Below are 27,975 nucleotides of genomic sequence, written 5' to 3' on the forward strand. Positions count from 1 at the left end.
TCACTGATCAAAATATTTGTCCACCCTGTTTTGCAGCCTTGCAGTTAAAGATTGATCTTAACCCACATATTCACACTTTGGACTTTTTAAAGTTTTTATTTATTAAGCATTACAATATACATACAATCTTCTCACTTTGCATCAACAATAGAATTTGCAACCTACAACTCTTTGGTTACTGATATGAGACATAAGGCACATGATGCACTTTTTTGCCTTTAAGCAAATGGGGTACCGACTACTTGATTCTAATGTGGCTTACAGAAGCCGATTAGCTTGTCAAGATGCTGTCACCAGTGACCTACTGATTGCGATATTCACCACACTTTCTTGAGCATCTTGCGCAGTTACAAAAGCTACAATTAAAGCTACATATTTTTTACATGACAGAGTCTCGATTTACAAAAGAAATCTATGATATCATAGCTAATGTCAACTGAAAAATCAGCACCTATACTACACGTCATGACATAAAACAGAAGGTAGAAGCAAGCAGGTTTCATTCTGCTTCGAGTTGAACATTGTAGCTGGTGTCTGAAGAGTTTCCTGAGTGCAAAGATCCAAATGATCTATAAACAAGACAACAGAGTACATATAGTGACATGAGGATGGGTTGTCACAGGGAAGTGATTTACTACTAGTGTTCTGAGATGCACAAAACGACAAATAAGTATTTTCAACCATTTGTTTTTTGTTTGCATTCTATTAGCAATATTCTTATGCTAAAAGGAGAAAATACTTGGAGGATTTGACGAACTAAATTCAGATAGAACACATTCAGGTAGGAGAGCTTGTGGTTATTTAAAAAACAAAATCAGTCGTTTGCCATTCTTTGACTTATGTATGTGACATGAAACAAGACTGCAACATGAAATGATGCTATACCGTGCTTGACCAGCAGAGAGCAGCAGGCGACCCATGCTCATTGATATGTTGCAGCTGCGGGGGCTTCTCCAGGTCTAGCCTTTTGAAAGTTTACATTCAGCCTGAAAGTTAATTACTGTTTGACAGATTTGTTTCTAAATTACTGGCACTAAGGCAACATGAGGCCACTTGTATTTTAAGGCAGTGTTGATGAGAGCCTACTAATGAAAGTATTAAAGTAGTGAGGCCTCTGCTTTCTCCGATTTTCACACCAATACCTTAAAAACAAACAGTAACTTTGCTGTCTTCGGTTATCTAACTGCATTTTGCTGTAGTTATTTCATGGCACTCACATGAACCCTCTCTCTGTCAATGAGTGATCTTCAGTCTTATTGCCTACGCAGATTGGATATTACAGCCAAGCAGAAGGCAGAAGTGTAGGAAAACCCCTTTTGAGTTGCAGCACCAATTACACACACTTTTTTTTTGTAAAAATATCATTTTAGACTAAAAAATTTTTTTACCCTTTTTCTCTTCGGCTCAGCAATCCCAGAAAGATGAGCCGAATTGGTTGTAATGTTCTGAGCTACAAAGACAAAACCAGCAGGTAAACTAAAAAACACATTCTTCTCGTCCTTAACGGGAAATAATAAGATGCAGCCCTTTGTTAGAACCTGAAAACATGTGTTGCATCTCATCACTAAACCCAATAAACCAAACGCTCTGGCTTGAATTAGGTTGTATGCATCTGGTCACTAAATGCTCTTTTTCCTATTCTTCAGTAACCAGCAAAAAAACTGAATTATTTTGGGTTGTATATCAATTTAGAGTACATGTTTTATTTTCTTTTTTAAAAAAGTTTTTTTTAAAAAATAGATTGATTTAAAATCGGTTCTTGAATGTAACAATGTAAGGCACTAGATGTATGCTTTCTATACAGAAGTAAATGTATTCTGGCCATGAGTACCAAGTAGATTTAAAAAAAATAGTTTTAGTAACACAGACGAGCAGCTGCATAAGAGGTTGGAGCACCAACATGGCATCCCAAACAGAAAATATTCAAAGTCTATTGAAACTTGGTTGAAACCTCAGAAAGAAAATATGTTCCGGGTTTTTAAGCTTTGAAATCCACTTATCTTTGGCTTGAATACAAAAAGGCATTTGGGTATGGAGAAGAAATATTGGTTAAATAAGGTAAAATCCTTGTAGAATACCATGATAAAGGATACCAAGAGTGCTGGTTTGTTCTTTCTCCAGGGTTGAGTGAAACACTTCTGTTCTTTATCGGTAACATCCACATATTGTCTCTCAGTCTCACCACTGTAATACTGTAATACTGTCAGCTGGGCTGTCCAGCAGCCTCTCCTTCTCTGCATCCAATGAAAGCATCACGGGTGGGGATAAAATGGTAAAAAATGAAAGTGAAACAGTTTACAGCTGGGCTTGACCAGTACGTTCTCCCTATCTGATTGACAAATAACTCTGCTTCTTCTGGTCGATAACAACCGGTCTGAGTGAGAGGAAAGCTGGCTGTCACACCTGATCAATGTGCAAAATGCAAATAAGTTCATTGGAGACACAAATCCTGATGCAGACAGAGTAGAAAGTAAGGAGCAGGTATTTACCCGCTCTGCCGTGTCACAGCAGCTGCACTGGCCTTTTCTTCTAAAGTGTGAAATGAATGTGTCCCAAGATGCAGAACTCAACTAATCTGATCGTCGGAGTTTGACAGGAACAAAAAAAAAAGAGAAAAAAACAAGAAAAAAAAAAGAAGTGACAGCAAAGCTTCAGGAAGTGGCTAGAGTATGGACATGGTTTCAGGCTGGTGAGGATGAGACTGTCCTCCCATTCCGACCAGCGTTTCCAGCTTAAGTTCTCTCCCAGCAGGTCCCAAGGACCCTCCCCGCGCCAGCACCGCCATGGTGTCTCCCGACATGCCGGCGAACTCAAAGGCGAACGTCCCGTAAAACAGCATAATGATGACGCAGAACACCCACTCAAAGATGGCTGAGGCGTGCTGCAGGACGAAACTCTCCTGGCAGAAAAACACGCCGCCTGAACAATGTGGTTAAGGAAAAATCAAGATCTACAGAACAAAAAGCTTGAAGCTATCCATCAACCAACTTCAGTCAAAATGGAATAAATCCACCTTTAGGTGTCACTAATGTCATTTTAAGAGTCACTCTCTACAAGTTTTGCACATTTAGATCCATTGTACATACAGTAGCTACTGTTCAGGCAGGATGGATGGAAACTGGTGTGAAAAGCAATCTTCCAATCTTGTCAAAAATTATCAACTGAATTTAGGTCTGGACTTTGATTAGGCCAGTCTAATACATGAATACACTTTAATCTAAACCACTCCATTACCCTGACTCTATGATGAGGACTGTTGTCCTCCGATTTCAATTCTTTTGCTGTCATGAACAGATTTTCATCCAGGACAACCCTGGATTTACCACCATCCATCATCTTATCAATTCTGACCAGAAAAACACGTCCATAGTATGATGCTGCCACCACCATGTTCACATATCACTACTCTGAAGAACTTGTGGGGCGCCATCGAGTCACGGCTTAAAAAGATACTGAGCACCAAGCCCACGAAGGCCAGCAGGGTCATAAAGAGACGCAGGTGGGCCACGTAGTACTCCCCCTGGGTCTTGGCCAGTCGGTAGGTCAGCGCCGACTGCAGACACACGAACAGCATGCTGGTAGGGAAGGCGATGCCTGCTCCGACATAGTGGAGAACTTTGGCATTATCCACCTGATGAGAGAGGATAGAGAAGAAAGAAAGGCTTTATTAAAGAAGTCGTAGTATGAAGATAAGCAGCTCATGGAATAAAGTGGGAGAGAGGAATAAAACATGCAGGAGACGCCAACGTTGAGCTGGTCACAAGAGTCATAGTGCACAATACACAAAAGGAGCATGTGACCACGTCTCCCACCGATGGGTACAACATAAATCATAGATATTCTGATCAGGGCAGAGTCAATGAAGCCTTATTGAAATTATAAAAACCGCTAATTCAGACGGATTAAGAAGAGTTGCTTTTCCTGGTCCATGCTCAGAGATTAAAGCAGATCTGGAGATCCAGTAATTCCAGTGGTTCATTAGAGCAATAGCCTAGAAGTAATGCACTTGTTGTTTCAAAGCCATTGACCTGTCTGGTGCATACTGAACATTCCTGTGGAAAAACTACAAATCTGCAAAGTCACAAAGTTAAGTTTTCAGATTAATCCACATCAAATATAAATCTGAGATACACATTCTTTCACATATTTGCCTAAAAAGAGCTAATTAGACAATCAGGTTAGGGAGTTTAATCAGAGGGCTTGCTAAAGAATTCACTAATTGAAAATCTATATTTTCTTTAATAGAACTGCATCTATATACTCCATGTACAGTCAGGCACTATAAGCTAAAGATCTGTTGGGCTACATATTCTTTCAAAATAAAATTTCACAGATATCCAAACAAAACAGCCCTATGCTTTATATGACTGCTGTCTTTACTTAATTATGCAAGTAGATATTATGTAAAAGCTGTGCTAATCAAGCCTTGTTAAGCAGTAAAGACAAATTCATTAAAGCTTTTTATACAGTTTTACCAGAGGTGTTAAGGACTGTAGAGAACAATGCATAGTTTCAAATGTTCATAGACTATCAGTGCTGTAAAACAGATGAGAAACAACTTTCACTGTACCTGCCTTCATTTTCTGAGCTAAAAGGTTTACACCAATATGTATTTTTCAAAGAAACTGGACATATTTCTTTAGCAGCTGGTTAAACCTCCTGTGGGGTGATTTGCCTTCACATAAAGTATGACTCAATGACTAAATAAGATCAGTTTGACAAATACGTTCCTGCAGGCTGACACAGACCGACCGGCAATGCGAGTCTGACTGACTGCATTTTGTGAAGCAGCAATGGGGCGTCTGGAGGTAAACATGTGGGAATAAGCCCAACATATCAGCATTTGTGAGCTTTGGATTCCCTTTGTGGAAACAAAGATAGATGAAAAGAAGTGAAACTCAGACATTCAAATTAACGACACACCTGATGTCTTGAACGCCTGCCAATAATCTAGAATCAAAGTTATAAGATCATTAGACTTTTTAAACCACACTTTCAGAGAAAAATTTTATTAAAAAAAAAAATATATATATATATATATATATTATAGGAGTATTATTTCTTCTCTATTCCAAAAAACTGAATATTCCTGGAGAAACAGTAATCAGGAGGTGCCTCCCAGTAGTCTAGTTTCTTATCTTACAACTTTCCTAAAGCCAAAGTGTTTCTTCGTCATCTAAAAAGTTATGTTTCTTTTCCTGAACAATTAGAGCGCCGAACAGGAAAAGCCCCTGTGACCACGTCACAGATGTGCTGCCAGCATCTTATGTAACAAACGTGCATCAACCAAAGCAGCATACACTTGCACGTGCTTCGTCTCTGATACTTTTCACTTTGCTTTGACTCCTCCCGTTATTCCAACTCGTCTGTTTTCACCTGAATGATCCTGAGTCCGTCAATATATTTTAGGTTTGGGTATATGTTGCAACAGAACCCCCATTTAAGGCGCTAATTAATCATATTCAGAGCTATGATTGGTTTAAATAAAAGAAAATGCAAAAAGCGTCATGGCTGCGATTGGGTACAGAAGAGCATCTGCTCCCCACGCCCTCTCTGCCCAACTACTCTGCATCTGGCCCTGCTTGATGATTCATTTCCCCCTGGCTCTTCCCGTAAATTCCTCCCATTTCTGCAGCACCGAGAGTTTGCAGGCAAAGCGGGAAAAGGGCGAGGGCAAGCTTTTTTTTCTTTTTTTTTTTCAGTGCACACAATTTGCCACATCTGCAGATCTGTTGCACTGATACAAAACAATCACTGCTCTGTCATAGACTTGTCCAAACTTATTTCTTGTTTCTATGACTTCATACAAACAGAATTAGAGTCCTCCAATCATAGACTGTGGGATTTTGCATTATATTTCGAATATAACAGTGATTTGCAAAAGTATTTATTTTCACACCACTTACAATTTTCAGATTTTGTCACATTGGAAGCTCAAATTGAAATATATATATATATAGTACAGACCAAAAGTTTGGACACACCTTCTAATTCAATGGGTTTTCTTTATTTTCATGACTATTTATAAGGCAAGAAATCCCACTTATTAACCTGACAGGGCACACCTATGAAGTGAAAACCATTTCAGGTGACTACCTCTTGAAGCTCATCAAGAAAATGCAGAGTGTGTGCAAAGCAGTAATCACAGCAAAAGGTTGCTACTTTGAAGAAACTAGAATATAAGGGGTATTTTCAGTTGTTTTACACTTTTTTGTTTAGTGCATATTTCCACATGTGTTATTCATAGTTTTGATGCCTTCAGTGTGAATCTACAATGTCAATAGTCATGAAAATAAAGGAAACTCATTGAATTAAAAGGTGTGTCCAAACTTTTGGTCTGTACTGTATATACAATGAACCCTCTTTTGTCGCGGGAGTTGCGTTCCCAAAAAGAACCCGTGATAGGCGAAATCCGTGAAGTAGTTACCTTTATTTTTTACAACTATTATACAGCATAATTAAATACTCTACATTGAAACCAAAGAACAAAACCTGTTTTCAGGATCAAGCTTTTTTTTTTTTTTTTACAAATAAAACACTTTCTTACAAATAACTACAGTAAAATAATCATTTTAATCATCAATACGAAGTACACTAGGACAAATTGTGACTCGCGTATTTCACTGTGCCTCTGACTGTGATGCTGCGGCCTGACTCCGCTCTGTAGTGTCTTTTTCTTCTGAAGATTGTGGTGCAGGTGTATTTTTTCGAGAAAAGAACAGTTATCGGTAGCAGTGGTTGCTTTTTTTTCTTCTGGACAAAAATATTTGGCAAAATTTGCTAAGCCGCATTACGTATATTTAAAGATTGTAACGTTATTGGCACGTTACGGTATATAGAGAAGAAGCACGGAGACTGTTTAGCCAATCAGGACGCAGAACACAATGCACTGTGAAAAATAAAACTGCACAAAAAAATCCGCGAAGCAGCGAGGCCGTGAAAGGTGAACCGCGTTATAGCGAGGGTTCACTGTATATATTGTTTTTGTGATAGACTGGCACACAAGTAGTGGATCATTGACCCGTAGGAAGAAAAAATACATGGTTTTCAATTTTAAAAAATGTAATACAAATGTATATTCAGAGTTAATAATATCTTGGAGACACGTCTTTCAGTGTTATTCCAGATCCATGTGAGCATCTCCCAGATTTGAGTACCTCCACACTGAAATATTAACTCACTTTCCTTTGGGATAATGTCCAAACTGGAGAATGTTTGAGCTAAAAGTTTGAAGTCAGATTTCTAATTTGATTTAGGTCTGAACCATTTTAAGGAAGGTCCATTCATTGATCTAAACTAGAGCTGCACAATTTTAAGAAAACATTTAATTGAATTACTATTGCTGAATCCTGTGACAGCAATTAACCCAAAATTTCCTGAAGCTTCTCTTTCTTTTCCTTCATTACAAAGTCCAAACCACTCTTGGCGAACTCTAGAATCTTGAACACTAAAATTGTACATCAAGTGTGTCTTGTGAAAGTGTATCAAACTAAAGTATTATTGACATTCAGAATTTGCAAAAATAGCACCAGAAATACAATATTTAAGATAATAATAGATGTCAGCGGTTTTAAGAGATCGCAATATTGCACACACGTGATACTGCTGTGATTTGATGTTGTGTGCATCTCTAACATTAAACAATTCCATTAAAATATTAGCTGTTTGTTTCAGGTTGATGTACTGCTGGAAGATGAACCCTCAGCCTTTGTCCAGTAAATAGCTCCAACTTCTGTGTCTGTTACCAAAAAATGATCCCCACAGCATTGTGCTGCCATCACTGCCATGATTCTAAGTGGGGATGGTATGCGAGGAGCATGTCACTGGATTAGCACTTCCTCTGTATTTAGATGATGAGTTGAGTAACACTGTCAGATGTTGTTTTCTAACTTAACCTTGATTTACACTTGTGTGACCTTTCTCCCAGACCCGTCCGCTGTGACCCTTGGTCTTTATGATGCTGTTTGGTCATTAATGTTCTTTAATGAAACTAAAGACCTTCGAGAACAGCTGAATGTGTACTGAGATTGAATTATACAATCCCATTATTTACCACTAATCAATTTAATGCAACTGGTTGCACTGGATTATAGCTAGGGGCATCTGAGTAAAGGGGGCTGAATGTACACTTCACTTTTCAGGTTTGTATTGTTTTCACTTCAAAAGTATGCATTGCTTCATTTTGGTCCATCACATAAAAACCAATAAAATTAAACAAATGTAAAAAAGGTCATGGCGTATAAATACTTTTTCAAAGCACCATAAAAGCAACTGGGTTTGAATAGTCTTCACCAAGCCTGTTTAAAATATTCAAAACAGAAAATGTTACCGACACGTTTTGTTTTTGCACCAGTTTTACAAACTAGAGACTTTTTCTCATCACATGAGTCACTTCTCCCTTCTTTAACTTATTCACAGGAACAGTCAGATATTGCACAATCTTTGTGAAGCCGGAGGACAACACCAATATGGCAGCCAAACAAAGCACAAAATAGGAGACCAAATGCTTTAATCTCAAACATCTCTCTTTTACAAAACACTAAGAATGCATCATTAATGGTTACTGTAAGTCTTTCCCGCCAGCAAGGCTATTTTCTTTCCTTTCTCAGGAAGAAAAACACCACCACCAAAGCATAAGGTAAACCAGACCTTCTGGAAAATTACTCTCAGCCAAACGGCTAGTTACACAATTCTCACCCTTTAATCTAAATCAAGTCATCACTTTGTGATGATTTGATAATTTGCATTAATGTGAACTGAACGTCCCCAGAAATGGAGTCAGCCTACCGAACTATGTGTGTGAACACATTTTATGTCCCCACAATGTGACCAATACAAGTCTGCAAACACACAGAGTCTAGGCTTCCAGCCAGGACTCCAAATATTTAAACATCAAGAAATTCTTTCCCAGAGAGAAGATATCTACATAGAAGGAAATCAGGTTTGCTTCCTTTCCTTGTAACTTTGACCAAGGCCAACTAAGTGGTCCACGCAGCTTTTAACATTTAGTTAGAATGATGTGTTATATTTGCAACAGATGAGCTCAGGCTTTTATGCACTCTTCACTGCCATGAAGGACTTTCATCTCAAGCTTTAAATGACGTCTTTAAACCATTCTTGTCAAGTTGTGTTGAAATTGTTGAACACAAATTCAGTGACTTTGAAAAAGCAGTAGCTTCACGTGTTTCAATTAAACTGGAATTTATCCAATACATTCTATGTGGAAATTACATATAAAGGCTAAAATATAAATACAGTGACCTAAACATTTCACCAAGTGGTGTTGAAGGTCAAAGGTCCTCTTAGCATAATGAGTGAGAGATCATGATATGTTTGTCTCTGCAGCACAATCAGAATCTAAAATTAAAAGAAACTCAGTGAAGATCTAAGGACAACTGTAGATTTTTAGAAGTTGGTAAAATCTAGTGGAGCAGCAGATTATAACATAGACAATTCAAACACTTGAAGGTAAATATACTCCATTCTGACTTGGTTGAACTTTAATAAGGTCTGAGAGAAGGTTCAAACTGTAACCCTCAGATAAAACATTATGAATGTGACCTAACAAGCCCAGTTAGTGTCCACAGTGAGTTTTATATTACCACAAAATTAGAGGATACTGACCAAGAAAAAAGCACCTGCTTCAAAACTGATACCTGAGAAATAAAAATTTAAAGTAAAATGCTTATGAGAAATGTTGCCTGGTCAGATCAGACAGCGATTACGCTGCCTGTCCACAATAATGACGTATTTGAAAATCTCAAGGACCGAGTCCCTGTAAGACACAGCGGCTGCATCATGCTCTGGTGTTTTTTTGCTAATACTGGCATATTGCAGAAGGTGGATAGACCAATGACAAAGCGTTGCCTCCATTTTATTTAACTATACCTCAAATCAAACACTGGACAGTAAAAAAGTTGGACAAATGTGGGTGCTCTGATAGGACAATGATCAGAAACGCATGTCAAAACATGAACACAATGGACTTCCAAAAGGCCCAACTTCAACTATAGCAGAAATATGTGGACTTTGCTCAAACGCTTGGTCTGTTTCAGAAACACAATCAATATAAATTGATTTGGCCAAGAATTGTGGTCAAATATCCACAATTATGCCAGAAGACAGGGGTGTGAGGCAAAGTTCAGTCACAGAGATGACAGAACGCCAGTTTGATGACAAGTCAAGACATAAGTTTACCAGACCACAAATTTTGTTTCAGAGTTCCTGTTCCTTATAAAAAAAAATCCAGGTCAAGCTTCAAACAATTAAAAGCAATCAAAACCCTTAAAAAAACTTAAATGGTCTTATTTTTGAACATTTGAATCAGGTAAAGAAGATGTCAACTCAAGGATCATCACTTTTTTTTGGTGTCTTGTCTGTCAGAATGTAAACTTCATTGTTTCTATGGTTACTGAAAATATTGCTATGCCGTGTAAAAGATGTAGAAACTTCTGCAGTGCTAATAAATATTATCATCTTTTGCAACAAACATAATTCATTAAAAGCTTAAAATTAAAATTACATTCATGCCAAAAATAAGAGTGTATGATTTCTTCGGACAGCAGTTGTTAGTGTTCTGAACTGGAAGGGTTTATTTTTTCTTTCTTTTTTACAGTCACAAAGAAAGCTCGTCATGTTAATGTGTCTCTTATAAAGTTTTTGTTTCCTACCTGGAAATTTCCCACCATCATGAGTCCAGCGGCACAGATCCAGCCTGTGGACAGACTCGCCGTGTTGAGAACACAGTTTTGATGCTTCTCAATAACATGGGCATAGCGAAGCAGTACAATCACCACCACTAAGAAAAGAAAGACAAATAAACCCAGATCAATAGGTTGCAGTCATTGTGCCAAGTAAGGTTGAAGGCTTCATAAGTAAAAATGGTATTGTTTTTGTTTATTTTGGCAGAGTACAACATACAGTGATTGGATGTAATTTAATGGAAACATGGACTCACACATTTCTCAGCCAAAAAACACATCAAGTTCTTGGAAAGCCATTTATTTGCCCATAGAGGCCACTCCGAAAAAAGCAAAAAAGAATCTGGAATAGGAAATAGTGGGAAAATGTGCAAGACACACTGGTGGGGGTGAACGCAAGTCCCTCTGTGGATTATAGGGGAAGTGAAACAAAGAAAAAAAAAAATAAAGTACTTGGGACATTTGAGAGACGATGTGCTAATGGGTTCTAACTGCGCTCACTGTTGTTCTGACCCCTGCCTGATTCATCTTTATTCAGTCTTCACTGCTGGTGCTTGATGAAAGCTGACTGCTCACGGTAAAAGCGGGACATTGGAGATGAGTGGACAGAATGAAGCTGAAGGAACAGAAAGAGACAAGGAGGTCCTCATGTCTTGACATTAATCTTATACAACTGTTCCAGACTAAACTGCTGTGGTAACTCTGCCACCGTCTCTGTGCAAATTCACAAGAGTGTAAAAGGAAAGCACAATAAAGTAAAAAGCTTCGTCATTGTTTGGTTTTGTTGCAGCTTTGGTGGCTGTGAGTAAGCATCTCAATGACTGGATATATTTAAAAATTTGTAGACCAGCTTCATCAGTAATATATTCACATAATTATTTTATGATAATTTTTACCCATTAGAGCAAATCTACGTAAATGTTGATAGTTATTTAAAATAGAGTCTAAATAGTTTGTCATTTCTTCATGATAAATTGTTGCAACTAAAAGACATTTGATATGACTTCAGTGATGCAAATAGAGCTTAACCAGAAATATAATAGTCTACAGAAACCAGGTGGTGCCATTTGAGAAAATAAAATGGCAAATAAAAATCTTGTGCTTCTCTTTATAAAACATGCCTGCAGAATGTGCTTTTTAGGTCAAGACGTGTGCAGAAATCCACAAACTTTGCAAATACATTTACAAACTTCATTTTGCTGCACATTTGTAATACTACAGCTCATCTGCCTTGCCTTTCAATGGCCTACAAAAATATATGGCTTCACATAAAAAAATGCTCTTGTATTTCTACAGTAAAAATCTGATACTGTTGCACAAAACTTACCACATTTTTGGAACATATGGTCACTGCTACCAAGCTTACATAAATGCTAAGCTAATGTTGCAGCAATGCCTCCATCATAACTTTTAAAAATCCATTGCAGAGTCTCTGTCTGCACTGATGAAGATTCATTTACATTGGCATGCTGAAATGTTTAAAGCAGCTGAGAGGGAGCACCCTGACTGTGTGTAGAATATTAAACTTTAGGTCCACAATAGTCAGATTATTGATGAATATGGGAAAAGAAAAAAAAGAAGTCCCCATGCAGCATCAGCATTCATTTTATTCTTCATCCCAAAATACATACAAAATCACAAATGTGAAGTGATTTCAGGTCAAATCATGGAAAAACAAATAGCAGGCTTGAAATAATCATGTCGTTATTCTTTTTCAGTTTCTTTCAAAATGGAGAACATACTGAAAAGTCATCTTAGTGAGCTGCAGCTTATTTCATCCATCCCCATGCACAAGGCCGCCTGCATTTTATAAATATATAAGAGATGAACAAGAGATGATTGTGTTCAAACATGGGGACCATAAAAGCTTGGCCTGGCGGTTAAGAACAGAACGAATTAAGAAATTACCTCCTATAACCAAATGTATCGGTCTTCCTTACTTATCTTTTAGATTGCATAAGATATTTACTGTTGTCTTTCTTTAAAAGTAAGGCAGAAGCAGAGGTTTAGTTAGTTTGTCAAAAATAGGGTTTTGATGAGCAAGCAGAGTAGTTGACCTTCCCCTTGCCTCAGAGGGTCAGAACAGCTTCTTCCTGACAGCTCAACAATGAGAATAATTTCAAATAAACATGACATCCTACAACCTCTAACACAGTGCAACCTCACAGCACCTTTTCAATTCTCACTCTGTTCTCTGAAGTCAGGAAACTCAGGAAGGAAGAACACTGCTGTTGAAAACACCGTTTACACACCAAACTTACCCGTCTATGTAAAGTCCTGTTGCAACATGTGGGAGTAAAATAATGTATACAACCCCACAGCGGTAAGAAAAGTCTGCAGAACCTATGCACACTTAAGTGTATGTTTCAGCAAAAATTGCAGTCAAACAAGCTCCCCATATAGGGATGATATTTCAGCTCAAGACCTCGGTTGCATTTCTACCACAGGAGGTATGGCAGAGAAATAAAGCACGCATTGTATTTTAAAAAAAATCATGTGTGTACATTGGCAGAAAGGTAAAACCTGGAAAGAAAAGGAGAAGAATAGTTCTGAGGCGATATACGGTTCACAGAGTCCGTGTGATCCTGACCCTGAGCCAATCGCAGCTGGCAGAGTCGTCCAAGTAAGTACATAAATCAATAGGCTAACAAGTTAAGCACCGATTATTTACAATAGGCTGCTGTGGAGCTGCATACCTCACTAACTTAGCCTATTTCTACACAGACATAATGAGTCACTTTACAACTTGTATTAACAGAAGTCTATGTACAGATTAAGCCAGTAGTTTATGTAACCAACATAATCTGGAGGTGGAGGCATCTAATCCAGAAACAGGTACTACAGTAGTAGGTAGGTAACTGGAGTAACAATTCATTACCGTGTAATTTTTAGTGTGGGAGTCCAGTATTTTGATAAGGTTGCAGGTCGCATTTTGCATGCAAAGAAGTTTAAATATGCTAGAAACTTATAACATTTGCACATGTTGCGCTCTACCACACTAAAATGTTTCACTGGTTTGAAACAATCTATATAAAAGCTTCTATTATTTTTCTCATTAAGACAAAAATATTCACACTGTTTGTTTTGAAACCAAGCATCTGTTAAGAGTTTGCCAGAAAAGAGCAAAAACAAAAAGAATCTTCAAACAAATCAACGAAGCTCAAGCATTAAGAAACTTGAAAGGATGCTTTAATATATATATATATATATATATATATTCTTTAAGTTAAATACAAGTTGTTTTTTTTCTTTTTTGTGGTCAATAACAAATTAGAAGAATGCTTAAAATCGATTTGGTTTCCTTCTCATATTTACAATAATATAAAATCACCAGCTAGGAAAGTATTGGCTTCTTCCTGTGACATCACCACCCTTATATGGTCGGTGTTTGTTTTGTTTTTGCCATCACGTTTACAGACATGCAAAAAAATAAATAAATAAAAAGCTAAAGTTGTATTTTTTAACCTCACGTTGGGCCAAAGTAGTCAAAGGTTTTAATGTGACAAATGTATATATTAATCATCTTTATTGGTTTTGTGGTACAAGTAAGTAAATAACCAGATTTCAATTTCAACTAATTTCATTTTGCAGACATAGATGTGAAAAACACAGAATATCCTGAAGCAATGGACTAGTGCAAAGGAATGAATGGATGGATGTTGATTAGACAAATAAATGCATTATCAATGAAACTGCTTCTTCATTGTCTGATATTTACTAAAGAGCTTCACTGAACATAACTAGAATGATGCTTAAAAGAGAGGATATTCAGAGATAATTTCCTCATAACCTTGTTTTATATCATTATAATGATTCATATAACTGACATGTAAACTTTAATTACATGCCAGTAAATACGGACCCCACAAGTTTTATAGAAAAGTATTGGGCTGTAGATATTGGCTGGAAAGGTATTCCAAAGGTTTTTTTTTTTTTAAATCACCTTCAAGTTGTCCTTAATGTCATCTATTTTTCCATCAGCTGATAGTACCAACAGTTTAGAGCACAGTAAAATAGCTCTACCCCTCCCCCACCTGCTACTGCAGAATACTCAGTGATAGAAGGCTAAAACAAAAAAAGCAAATTCAGCTGATTGGAAATATTTCCAGACTCCAAGCAGTTTTCGAGCTGCAGCTGTTCAGCTCTGACCCGGACGTCTGTTAAGGAGCAGAGTGCAGGCTAGCTACCTGAGAAGACATCTTGAATTCAGCATGTAACAAAATAATTTTTATTAATGTCAGAAAAATGTACTTACTTATTCAAGATAATATTAAGAAATGAGGAATTACACCATAAAACTGTTTCTAATTCTTGTTTTTATCTATACAAACTGCCAAAACCTTTCTTTTATTAAAGTGAGATAAAGCAAATAATAACAAGGATATGTATTCACACAGAGAGCATGATTTGGTTTTTTTTTTTTACAGTTACTGAGCTTAGATACTGACAAAAAGCACAACATTTCTAAACTGCTTTTAGAGTATATACAGTTCATGTGAAACTTTTAAATGTGGTCCTTTTTCAAAAAAGGGAAATTATAAAAGGAACTGATGAAGTTATCAACAGTTTACCATCACCTAAAGGTGGAAGCTTAGGGAACTAGTAGAAGGTGGAACATTGAACCTGACCTCACTGTTTTTTGCAGATGCAATGTGTAAGAAGTAATTGTCATAGTTGGCAATCTTGAGTTAAGCAAGATGGCAACTGTCAGAGTTGAGAAACACCGAATGTGAAGCTCATATTTTTCTCATGTTACCCTGAATAATGAGTCAACATCTTTCTGTTATTATTGACCAAAGTACAATTAGCTAGCACTCATTCAAGATCTCTATATTATGCAGTGATGAGCACTGACCCAATAAACTGAACAAGCATGTTGGTCTTTCTCTGCTGCCTGTGCAGACTTCACACTAACATGCACAGTCTGGTCCCTTCTGTCTGGCAAAGTGCACATTTTACACAGTCTCTGTCTAAACAGACAAAGAAGCCTATAACTACAATCTGCATCTAAACAAGAAAGGAGTAAACAGTTTTACTACAGTCCAGAGGCAACCAGTCAGAAATGAACGATGCCAGAGGCATGGGTACAGAAAAAAAAGCTCTTTATACCAAGCTTTTTATACCAATGTGTGTGCGAACACACACTCACACACAGTCAGTCCACAGCTGGGAAACATTAACTAGATCAGGGGAGTCAGAACCACCAGTGAACACCGGGCAACAGCACGTGTAGACTAACAGAAGACATGCAGAGCAGCACATGGGAGCTCTGTCTCTTCTGTTATATCACGTCTGTTTTCCTTGTGCCTCCTGGAATACACACTGTCCCTTCTGGATGTGGACAAGTGTATATTTCTCCATTACAAATACTCTGAAACTAAAACATGATTTCATTTCTGCTTTGTTCAGATTCAGAACGGTCGCTAGCTGTGTTTCTCCTCATATTCTAGATAGACGTGCTGACAATGTAATTTTATGCAAGTCTCCATAATAATGTCATCATGAAGACCAAGAAACGTAGCAGACAGATTTGGAAAAAAGTGGAGAAGAACTTTAAAGCTGGGCCAGGCTATAAATCAATATGCTGAGCTATAAGCATTATGTAAACATGCCAAAGCATATTTTTGCAACAAAACCTCCCAAGACATTATCTTCCACCTAAACCTACAGCCTGGGAAAAATAACTTACTTGGTGGAACCCATTATTTATTCACCCCACCAGTTTGCTGTTTGTGGTTGAGTTAACTACAAGTTATGCAAGGAACACAGCAAGATGTTGAGAAGGTTTTGTAGAAGTTTTGGTCTGATGAGAGGACAATTGGTCTGTTTGGTTCTCATAGAAAACATCAGTGGAGGTAAACAACAACAGCATTTCACACTAAAAACATCAATATGGTAAAACAAGGTAGTGGAAGAATCATGCTAGTCAGATCAAAGCATATGGGACCGGCCCAGTCAAAGTGCAGACTTGTCAAAACTTGTAAATGGATGGTAACAGACACAATTCTTCCAACCTGACTGAGTTTCAGCTATTTTGCAAAGAAGAGAGGCCAAAACGCTTACTGTACTGATATATTTTCACATAGGAAAAATTGAAAGCCATGTATGGTTTTCCTTTCAATTCCCAAACACAAAATACTTGTTTGCGGTTGTTGTTTGTCACATAAAATCTAAATAAAATACATTTATTTTGTGATTGTACCATGACAAAATGTGTAAAAGTGTAAAAGTTTCAGTCCTTAGCAAAGCACTGTTGGTTTGGTGGTTCATGTTGTACAATAAGGAGGATGGAGATGTGTGTTGTTAGAGCTCATATTCCTTACCCATGAAGGATCCGGTGCTGCAGATTAAGCTGAAAAAGCAGCTCTCTGGTGGAAGAGTCCCACATTTACTGCAAGAAAAAGTGCATAAAATAATTCAGAGAATTACTTTGAATCAGTATATCCACACTCTTCAGCAACAGCGTCACCATTTACACCATTCTGTGAAATCAAATATGCTGCTGAGCTGCATTCGTGCTTGTTGACAGTCAGACTGAAGCTTGATCCCTCACATCCCATAGTGAAGTGTTTGGCTTCTCACCGACTGCATACCTCGACTCTTTTCTAGGAATGGGAAATGTCTGAGCGATTGGGAAGCTAGGAGACACTACGGCTCCTGTCTGTTTCTGTAGACGTTCCTGCTGCATTAAGCCACTCACATGTTCTTCTGGAACGTACAATTTAATATGATTACGGAGCAAAAAGTCCCCTTCCTAATCCTTCAGCACTAGTTTGATTTTTTACATAAAAAGTAGTTTGGTGAGTTCGTACTGCCTACTTTGAGGCATTACATTTTAAAGAAAGATTGTTTACCTGACTGTTGTAGTTAAATCTCCAGAGTCTAGCAGTTAAACAGGAACAGGAGTGACTTGATTTCCTCCCCAAAAAAGCAGGTTTTGCATGCATGCCTGTTTACATAGCTTAAGTGTTCCTCTGAAGTGCCACGGTGGCAGGCAGGAAATTTCAGCCGTGAGTTATTTTCAGAACGCACACAGGACAACGGTCTCTCAATCGTTTTTCTTTTTTTATAAACAGTGTGCAGACAGGAGCCGAGCGAGACAATGGGACCGTGTTCCTGTTTTTAATCAGCAGAACCAAAAGAGACATGGGAGCCGCAGGGGTCCCGCCGCAAATGGCGGGAGTCTCACTCACCTGATGAGAGGTACATTATCTAACGTGCAGCAAAACGACGGACCGCTCTGCAAATGCAGGTCCTCTTCACAGGACTGGTTGTACAACCTGCAACAGAAATCATTCAACATTCATTAAAAACAATGCTCTTTGGATATCGGTCGTGTCAAGAATGGAACAATGATGAATTAAGCGATTTATTTCATGTGCATGTGGGTCCCAAATAGATTCAGCTCAGACTCAATGGGCACCAAGTGGGCCTGGGTTCATAATAATGAGGTCCGCCTGTGTTGACTACATTGAAGTCATGGTAAAACCATGTGGGGCACCGTAAGCAGGTTCCCCAGAGGGTAGAAAGACAACTGGATCAAATTTCTTAAAACATCTCGGGCTCACATGGGTCACACTTCTTAACTTTTGTCGTTCAGCATCAAACTTATACAAGCAACTAGATCCTTTAACCCATGGATAATTCTATATGGGGTCAAATTTTCAGTCCATTTTCAATTCCTGAGGCCATCAAATGTAAATAATGGCTGAGATGAGTGAATCAGTCAAATTTCAGCAGCAGAAATAATTGCCTTTTTTATTTAAATAAAAGCAAATAGATAAAAAATATATACATTTGTTTAAAATTTCTCCAAAAAAAGTGTTGTTCCTCAAGGTTATCTTACAATGAAAATCCTATCCTAAAGAAAAAGATAACTTTTTTTTAATCAATATTAACCTCACAATACTTCCAAAAAATGGCTTGGTACAGAGGTCATTTTGTAAGAACAGTCCATGAGGACTATTTGTTCTTATAAATAGTCTATGTTGTTCTTAGTAACCACGTACCCACTGGTAAGCAGTGGGTATGTAGGGATCAACAGAATTATGATGAAGCAAAACACAGGACAGAAGAAGCAGCATACCAGTTATCGACAGGACAGACGTGCTGGTTGTAAAGGGCCATGGCATATCTGAAACAGACACAGCGTGATTAACCAGAATGGGAGGAAGATAATTCATAATGTGGTCCGTTGCACTGCCATCCAAAAATGTTCATTTCTAAGGGATTGAGTAAATGAAATGATGAAAAGACACAGAAACTGAAACAAGTACCAACACAAATGACAAAAGCATCTACTGATGTATTTAGCATTGATCCTGAAGAAAGTGACATGAAATGGACAAACTAGGTAGTGTGTAGACATATCATCAGCTAAAGAACATAAAAGCATGACCAAAAAAATACACTTTAACCTTCTGGGGGCCAGAAAACAACATTATAAACATTTTATTGGCCATTTCTAAAACTAAGCTTAAGCCTTTTAATTTCTGATATTTGCATTTAAATTAGTTGCTTTTTCCCTAATGCTGATGGTTTTTTATACATCAGTGCCTAAAAAGACACACAAATTAGAATAAAGTTCTGCCATTCTGACCTTACATTGACTTTCATCGGGTCAGCCTGTGAGACCAGGCGACCCAACGTTCAATAATCTCTTATCGTTATCTGGAATTAAAAAGTTCAAGGAGTGAAAATACTGGTTAGTTTCAGGAAAACCGGATTGATTATCAGTTCTGTTGTTTGTTTTTGACAGGTCACTGACCAGCTTCATCCACTGAGGGTTCAATGACCACAGGTTCAAAAACTAGTAGCTACATTTTAAGCTAAATCACGATGATTACAGTGACCAAGTCAAAACCTATGTTGCCTCTAGTGCGACCACTAAAAAAAAGTTTAACTTTCTAAAATTAGTTTACAAGGCTTTACACAAAAATGAATCAAGTGCATTCTGCAGTGGTCATTGATTGCTGATTTAAAGTAAGTTTATAGCATGTTTATCATACAGCAAAACAATTTGGACTCTGGCATTAAAACAATGAACATACATTCACCGGCCGTTTATGAGGTACACCCGCTCAACTGCTTGCTTAAGCAAATAGTAAATCAAGATAATCTAATTTCAGGAATCCAATTCAGTGAGGCATCTAAACAGGGTAAAGATGACTTGCAGAAGTTCAGTACCAGAATCAGAATGAGGTAGAAAGTGAAACATAAGTGACTTTGGAAAAGGAAGTGATTCAGATTTACACAGAACAGTCAGAGAAAAAGAAAATAACCAAAGGCCAGTTTGATGATATAGAAAGGCATTCATGATTCACAACCAGATATGCAGTCAACAAATCTGCAGCAACTTTTGACCAAAATCTTATTATGTCAAATCCATCCAGCTAGGTGCTAAAGCAGCTCTGAACACAAATAGGACAAACAAACAGCAAGATTTGCCTAATAAAGTGGCCATTGGAGTGTAAATGTCAAGCTTACTCATATCATTATCAACAATTTGTTTTTACTTCAAATAAAATCAATAACACTTTTTTTTACTATATCTGATAATGCTTACTGAGCACCTATGAATGCAACGATCCAGATCATGTTCAAGACAGAAGTTAACGGCACCTTGTGATAAAGTTTTCTCTGAGGTTTCATGTCAGACCATAAAATATTTTGCCAGCACAAACACACACACAGCTGTTCTGTCTGTGCATGTTCAATCCTTATGAAACAGCAAATGAGGAAAGATCTACACATGTCTGCATAACAGATAATAAGGGGAATTACTTCATATCAAGTAGTAATTCATACTTTTTCTGCGGTGGGAAAGTATGAATCCTGAGATGATTACGTTCCCTTAAACCACGTGACTCAACTACAGCTAGAACAACCATATCCATCTATTTTCGATCAGTTAGTCCTTTTTCTACAGCAGGCCTCCCAGGAGGGGAAAAACAGACAAATGGGAAGGAAATGCAACTGTCAGTTTGTCATATTACACACTTCTCATTCAAGCACATCGACATGCAGGGTTAAAAATGGTGGGTTATTCTGAGATGGTGAACATCTGTCCTGATTTGTGAACTCAGATGTAGTTCAGCAAGAGTTTAAGCACCAATTAGGAATGTTTTCAGCGGCTGATAGTATCATGTTCATGAAACCGTTTTTAAAAAGGACAGAGACAGTGTGTCGCAAACATGCACTCAATATAGACCGAAATGGCCATGTGAAATACATTCCTGGGTTAAAATAATTCTGCAACCTAAAAATCACAGTTTAAATTTGAGTTTGTTACCATCATCAGCCTCAACCTAGTTTACTGAAATAAAGAACATTTACAGCCAGTAAATGGTTTTGGATATAAGTTCTATAACTTATATCCAAAACTGCATGTACGCACTTCTCAAAAAAGGCAAATACTGACAGTGATTGTAGTACTTTTATTCAAGACAAAAAAAGGAGAAATAGTACAAGAATTCAAATATTGTACTATTTTAGATGCACAAATCTTTAGCATCAGAGATGGCCAAGTTACTTAATGCCATGATTACACCCAATATGACATACTGTATAAGAAGCTGGTAAAAAATTAAAATAAAAAATAAAACACTTTAAAACCAATTGAAACAGTTTAGAAACAGGCATCAAAAGTGACTAAAAGCTTAAACTACACCATTACTGTCAAATACACTAAAAACATTAACAATTAAGTTGGGAAAACATTGTAAAATATGACTCTGTCTTTGTTTATTTTGTGGATAAGTGCCACTTCGACAACTTTTTCAATAGAATCCTAGTAAAAGGAACGAGGGTGAACTCTGGGATGACCGTCTACCATTCAGGAAACCCTCTGATGGTCACGCTACTTTCTCTTATCGTCCATTTCATGCTTGGAATGCAGTTCTGAATAATATGAAACAGGAACTCCCACACTTCTCTCCGAAAACATCTTAAAAACTGCTTCCTGGAAAAATGTCAACAGGACTATATTTAAACATGTATTATTAAGGTTTTGTCTTTTACACCCTCAACTTAGTAGTATTGTATTTGCTTAATCTTTTTCTTGTTTGTGTGTCTTTTAGCACCAACCTGCCTATGAAACTAGAGAGACTAGCCATATGGGGGAAATTCCCCCAAAGCTATAATCTCATATTTATGTGTAATTCATCAGCAGCATTTTTATCCCATTTCTAACAATAAACTGAACTGAACAAGCTGGTGTAAGAGATTTCCCATTGTTGTTTACCTGGCTTACATTCACAAATATGAAGGGACAGTAGATGTGATATGGAAAAGACACAACTGGAACTGACTGAATGCAAGTTAGCCAGCTGAAAATAAACTATGTGAATTAGCACACATTATGACACTTTACCCAGATATTATGAAATAAACCAACACAAAAGTAGTAGTGTAGTCGTGTTTAACATCATCCTTCTTCCCATTCACTCTGACCAGCTTCCATGTCGCTGCTAAAGAAAAGCTTCTTCTTAAACTTCCAGGAGGATTTTTACACTGCATGACTACATGTTGTCCTGTCAATAGATTTGGCCTATTGGCTACTTCTCTAATTTATGTTTTCACTGCCCAATCTTTCAGCTTATGTGGACAACTATATGTTGCGACATATAATTTTGCTTGCAGTTGTGACATAAGTGATAAATGGCCATTTATCAAGTCCAGAGGACCCCAAAGCGCTTCACACTACATTACGTCATTCACAGACCAATCTACTCTTTCCATCTCCATTCAACAAGTTTGTAGTTGTAACACAACAAAATGTGTGTTAATACTTTTGCACTTCACTACAAATTTGTAGTAGGATGTTGATGTCAGAAACAATTATTTCCTCCGTAAATAAAAATGCAATGTCTTACAAATATACAGAATCACATAGCTCTAGAAGCCAAAAGTCATTGAATGTTTTTGTTTTCTTTAGAAAGAGAATATTACTCATCTTTGAAGGCAAAAATAGCATCTCTGCAGCTCTAGAATAAGTCTAAATAGAGTCTGTTTTAAGTGTTTGAAAAAAACCAGAGCATTATGTGTTTGGAGGAGGCTAAGTAATAGTAGGTTTGTTTATATAATTAGCCCTCTATCAAAGCACAGCACAGCTGTATGCTGTAATTGCATGCCTGTGAGCAACATAAAAAAAGTTGCTTTTTTTTCCTAAGTCAGGACTAAACTAGGAACATGAGCAAAACTTCTGTGGAAAATCTGGGTTGTACAGTGAAAATTCCCAATAGCAGTGCAAAAATAACCCCAGGAAAAGGGTGTGAGGAATATACAACGAGTGTACTTACAGTGGGGCTTCAGTAAAGCCAAGCTAGATGTAATGAGACTCTTTTTAAAATTAAAGCAAACTATGTCCTCATAAACAATTGTAAAAAAAATGCCTTTGGGTACAATGAAGTCATGCTGCCATTTTAAACTAACCCATAAAACGTCAACAGAGGAAGCTTAGTCAATTGTTTCTGGTGGGCAAAAGCAGACACAGACGTTTTATACTCTCTGCATGGTGACCAGATGCTGAGAAAACTCTGCCCAGGCTCTATTAAAACTATTTTCTAGAATTTACCTCACTTGTACAAAGAATCAGGGAGTTATGCAACATTTTACATCTTTCAACATTCCACTACTCTGGAAAAAGCCTGGAGACTTCTCTTAGAAACAAGGGACACTTGTTGAGTTCATGGAAAAGTTTGAACAAACAATCCATGACAGGGTTGGCATTGAAGTTTACTACGAGTCAGTTTTCTGCCTGAAAAACAAAAGTCAAAGCTGCTGATTATTACCTGTATCCTTTTAAAGTTCTCTTTAGGCAACAATATTTTTTCAGATGCGCACTCCTGATTGGACAAACAGCTGCGTTCACAAACGTAAACAACCGTGCATAGTTTCAGCTTTGGGCTGCAATCAGGCTCCTCATCACTGATGCAACACAGAGCTTGGCTACAGGACAGCAAAAACCCAGAGTTGCACCATCTGTCTCCTTCTCTCCTTGGAGGTTTACATTCCTCCTCACAATCAAATGACAAGCCCAAGAGAAGAGATGCCAGCCGGAGTATAATCAGGAGGCATGCTCATTCTTTATGCTTTTTGGGTTGCACTTCTGCTCAAACACTGTACTGAAGATTAATAAGCTGTGCGGCAAAGCTTCATGTTGGACTTTATAAGAGAGGTGAAAATTCCAGAATCTTCGTGGAGAGACTTAATCCACGTGCCAATTGCCATGGCGGCGAGGAATTCAGGGTAAATATGCAGAGTGGCTCTGCTTAAAGAAACTAAGGTAGAAACATGTCTTTGTTCGGCATTTACAACACATTTATCTTTTGTTTCGTTTTTATGCATTTTGGATTAATACGGGCGTGTTCATGGTATTTAGATATCCCAAGATTGTAAAACATTCCGGTTTCAAACCTTCAAAAATTGTCCTGTTATGTTCCCACGAAACATAAGGTCATTTTAAAGCAAGGACAAGGAAAGCATCAAAATGCCCGAAGATTTCTTCTCCTGATCTGCTCTGTGACTAGAGCAGATAAGTAACACCTCTATCCATATGTTGCTGCACACTGGCAGTAAGCTGGCTGAAAGAGGGATAGCATAGCTTTCCCTACCCGTTTTAAAACTACAGTTGGCCATAGTAGATAGCCTGGCAAATTAACCATCTCTTATCAGCTTTTTACACAAATATTACTCCATTTATAAAATGATAAAACATATCTTATTTTACACATAAAGCACTTGAAATCTACTACTTAGGCTGAAAGCCATTTCATCCCTTGCTCGTTGCTCTGCCCTTAACCCTACATTTTTAAGGGTTAGGACAGGAGTCTGCTTCTATAAAGAACTAAGAAACCTTTTCAAAATGTAAAGAAAAATTTTATATATATAAAAAAAAACTAAATTCAGCACAGGTTTTTTGTTATCCATTTTGCTAAAGTTTTATGTTTTATTTTAAAACTTTCAAAACAAACAAAATTATGGCTCTTTCATCTAAGAAATTTTACTAAAAAAGAAATTTATAACATTTTATTTAATTTTTTTTGTTTGTCGCTGTAGCTGAGTCAATGGCAAAAACGGCTTTGAGAAAGGGGGTAGAGTGGAGTCATTATGATATATATAAAATAATAGATCACATTTTTTACTGTAAAATTCCAAACATGATTTTGACATAATTTCTCTACATAAAAAGACCAAATAGCATTTCTGTTTTGAAATGCTATTTGGTCTTTTTATGTAGAGAAATTTATCAGCTCACACAACTTTGCAAATTGTGTCAAACACAACTGACATGTAATAGTTTGGCAAACTTGAAACTTGATTTATTTCATTTCTCAAACTGTTCCCTAACTCAAAAAAAATCAATTCTTAATTCTAAAAAAAAAAAAAAGATACAAGCAGAGAACATCAGATAAAATGTTTTGTTGAGATTTAAAGTTCAGAGGGCTACTTAAAGCACCTTGTTAGGTCTCTTACTGAAGTTTGCTATGATAATGCTAGAAAAGAGACATACATTGTTGTTGGTATTTTGGCTACCCTTCCAATAACAAACCCATACAAAGCCTGTAGTACAATATAAAAGAAAATTAAAACTTACACAACCCATATCCCAGTGATGCTCAGTACTGGGAGACTGACAGGCAGTATCATCCACAGAGACATTTTGGACCACCTTGAAAAATCCCTTTCCTCTCCGTCCTTTTCGACCAGCCCAGGAATATCCTCTCAGGTAGCAGACAAACATTTACCTCCAGGTGACTGGGCTCTGCATGATCTCAGACTGATTCATTTTCCTAAAGATGGAGGGAGGCAGATGGGACAGATGTGTCCTTTTTTAGCTGGCGAATGAGACAGAGAAAGGGGGCAGGCAGTGAGTTAGGTCAGGATTATTTAGTTACTTATCGCGCACTAATCAGCAATACAAATTAAACTAATCTTCTTTGTTGTGTGAAATGTGATTCAATCAAGCGTAAAAATCGTTCAGTTTGTAAAACTATGATGTTACCTTCTTTATCCGATTTTTTTTTTTTTCACTTTTTTTTTGCGGAGCGCAACAAAGTAATAAATATTAGGTAGCCTATGTGCATTTTTTTTTCTTCTTTAATCTATCACAGCAAACTATGTGGCTGATTACTCACCTTCAGCCTCCGAGGACCAGCGGGTTTTGCAGGAGGTTTTGTGGAAACTTTTGAGACCGTCGACGTGTCCACCTTGCCCTCTTCACAAAAAAAAAACAAAAAAACAAAGTGCGACAAGATGCCGCGTCACTTTAAAAAATCTCTTTGCTTCGTGTATTTCTCCGGAGCAGAGGTTGAGCGTTTCGCTTTGACGTGCGTGGCGTACAGCTTCGCGCTCACAGAAATGCTGCCACTATTCCCGGAGACATCCCAGAAGACCCAGCTGTTTGACTCCGCCCACCTAAAGTTACGTTGGAGTTGGCGTGTCCCGAGGCGTTGATGGGTTAAAGACTTCTTCATTCCACCATAACAAAGACCAAAGACTACTCTACCAATCATTTTCCTTACTGAATACAATAAAATGCAAATAAATCTGCAGTGAGGCAAAAAAAAATCTTACTCGCCAAACACGTCTTCAAATGTGCATACGCGAAAGTCTCAGATTGATCAAACAAGAGCAATTGTAAATATGAAAATTCATGCTCAGGTAAAGTTTCCTCTTTTATTAGCGAAAGAAAGCGGTGAAACGTTTGGAAATGTAATTTTCGAAGCCATTTTGTTGAACATAGAGGTAATACTGCCCCCTGCTGTACATAAGGACACGCACATGGAAAGTCTCTGAGGAATAAAAAGTATTATTTTGTAACTTCAACAAGATTCAAGACGGAGCCTGGAAGTTAAATGCAGTCAATCAAGTTCTTTTGATTGAGTGAGTCATCACCGATATAAAAGAAAAAGTTTCGACTCAGTGATATTCTAAAAATCACAACCTGTAAGGTTTTCTGAAAGAATTTTTGTGATCAGTGTCACATGGTGGATGGTAATGGTGTTCTTTTGTTTGTTTTTTGCAAATGAAAACTGGTAGCGATTATTTGTGTTCACCTCCTTTACTCTGATACTCCATGAACATCCATGTTAGGTCAACATGGATGTTCCATTATCTGTTGTTCTTATTTTGGGTGTTTTTTAATCGTCCTTTTAGCAAAATGAGATCACTGATATGAAGAATTCTTAAATGCTATCCATCAAATTGTTTATTATTTAGTGTTCAGAATTGTGTTGCTTTATTTGACTGGATTTCAAAATGCCTACCATACATTTTGAACTGTGTGTAGGAAACAATTTTGTGGCATCTATTTAGATGAATTTTCAATCCAGCAATAACTCAGAGATGTCTGAATTATTGGATGCAATATCAGCTCGAAATGTAACAATCCACTGAGGGATGTGGCTGTGTTTCTTTTGGGGGTGGGGGGGGGGGGGGGGGGGGGTTTGCATGCAAAGCAAGTAGCCAAGATATAATCCCTCAGGGTGGATTTTTGGACAGGGCGTCAACGTTCAACACAGGTTAACACCGGGTCTAAACAAGCCTCAGACTTTATCACATACCAGACTGCATTAATGGTGTACTATTATTGGCTCTGTGAAAAATTTCTTTCTCCAAATGAAGCTTAACGGGACTTAAAAAGGTACATTTCAAATAGATATTTAGACTGCATCTCAGTTATTTCCAGAATGTATTCAATTTATTAAGGTTGCTTTGCAAACTCACAGTGATACATTTTGTGAGGAGGATGAATATTGAGTATAAATATTGAAGCAACAATTGAAAACACCAGTCAGAAGGTAAAAACAAATGGGTCATCCAAATAGAAAATTACTTCAACCATACAGCCTAATTTGTTCTGTTTCTTTTGAGGTTTTGAGAACAACAAAGTTAATGTTTTGAAGCAGTCATCACAAAATCTTAAGCTTCATCCTTTGGAAAATGTATGAGCACAATTGAAAAGATGTGCATGATTATTTCTTCAAACTTGATTCAGACACTTCAATTCTCAGGACAAAAGGGCCAAAATTGGGAACCTTGTGAGAAGATATTCAGATTGCTGACCATACAGTAGAAAAGGCAATTCCGTTAATAATAAGGAACTATATGTAAACTTCAATATAGTAAATTAGTAAGAAATTACTACATTTCTTAGTAATTTAAGAAAATTGCTAAGAATTTTTTTTTTTTTTTTGAAAAATGCTTTCTTAATTTTTTGGCATTTTGCAAAGAGAAATAATTTTGGTTCACCTAACTGTCCTAAAAGAGATAA

At 37.4% G+C, this 27,975-nt stretch overlaps 1 protein-coding gene across 2 annotated transcripts; it reads right to left on the reverse strand.

The window, feature by feature from the left end:
• Window positions 1-80: 80 nt before the first annotated feature.
• On the reverse strand, window positions 81-26,108 carry LOC114138236 (transmembrane protein 150A). 2 transcript variants are annotated; one of them, XM_028007373.1, is made up of 8 exons: window positions 25,838-26,107; window positions 25,297-25,537; window positions 18,787-18,834; window positions 17,894-17,980; window positions 17,024-17,091; window positions 10,671-10,798; window positions 3,454-3,631; window positions 81-2,919 (listed from the first exon to the last, which is right to left on the reverse strand). In XM_028007373.1, exons 2-8 carry the CDS (start codon window positions 25,359-25,361, stop codon window positions 2,663-2,665), a joined length of 831 nt encoding a protein of 276 aa, XP_027863174.1. In that variant the 5' UTR covers window positions 25,362-25,537; window positions 25,838-26,107; the 3' UTR covers window positions 81-2,662. The 2 variants fall into 2 exon arrangements, with proteins under 2 accessions (XP_027863174.1, XP_027863175.1); XM_028007374.1 differs by having other exon boundaries at window positions 2,663-2,919; window positions 25,297-25,492; window positions 25,838-26,108.
• Between the last annotated feature and the right edge of the window lie 1,867 nt (window positions 26,109-27,975).

This window comes from Xiphophorus couchianus, chromosome 22 (genome assembly GCF_001444195.1).
Source record: "Xiphophorus couchianus chromosome 22, X_couchianus-1.0, whole genome shotgun sequence".
NCBI classification, from domain to species: domain Eukaryota; kingdom Metazoa; phylum Chordata; class Actinopteri; order Cyprinodontiformes; family Poeciliidae; genus Xiphophorus; species Xiphophorus couchianus.

Excerpts from the sequence above, each read along its gene's own strand:
- LOC114138236 (XM_028007373.1), bottom strand. The coding sequence starts at position 25,361 with ATGTCTCTGTGGATGATACTGCCTGTCAGTCTCCCAGTACTGAGCATC. Across the intron at positions 18,835-25,296 it reads ATCACTGGGATATGGGTTGT|ATATGCCATGGCCCTTTACA; the intron begins GTAAGTTTTAAT and ends TGTCTGTTTCAG. Across the intron at positions 17,981-18,786 it reads GTCTGTCCTGTCGATAACTG|GTTGTACAACCAGTCCTGTG; the intron begins GTATGCTGCTTC and ends TTTCTGTTGCAG.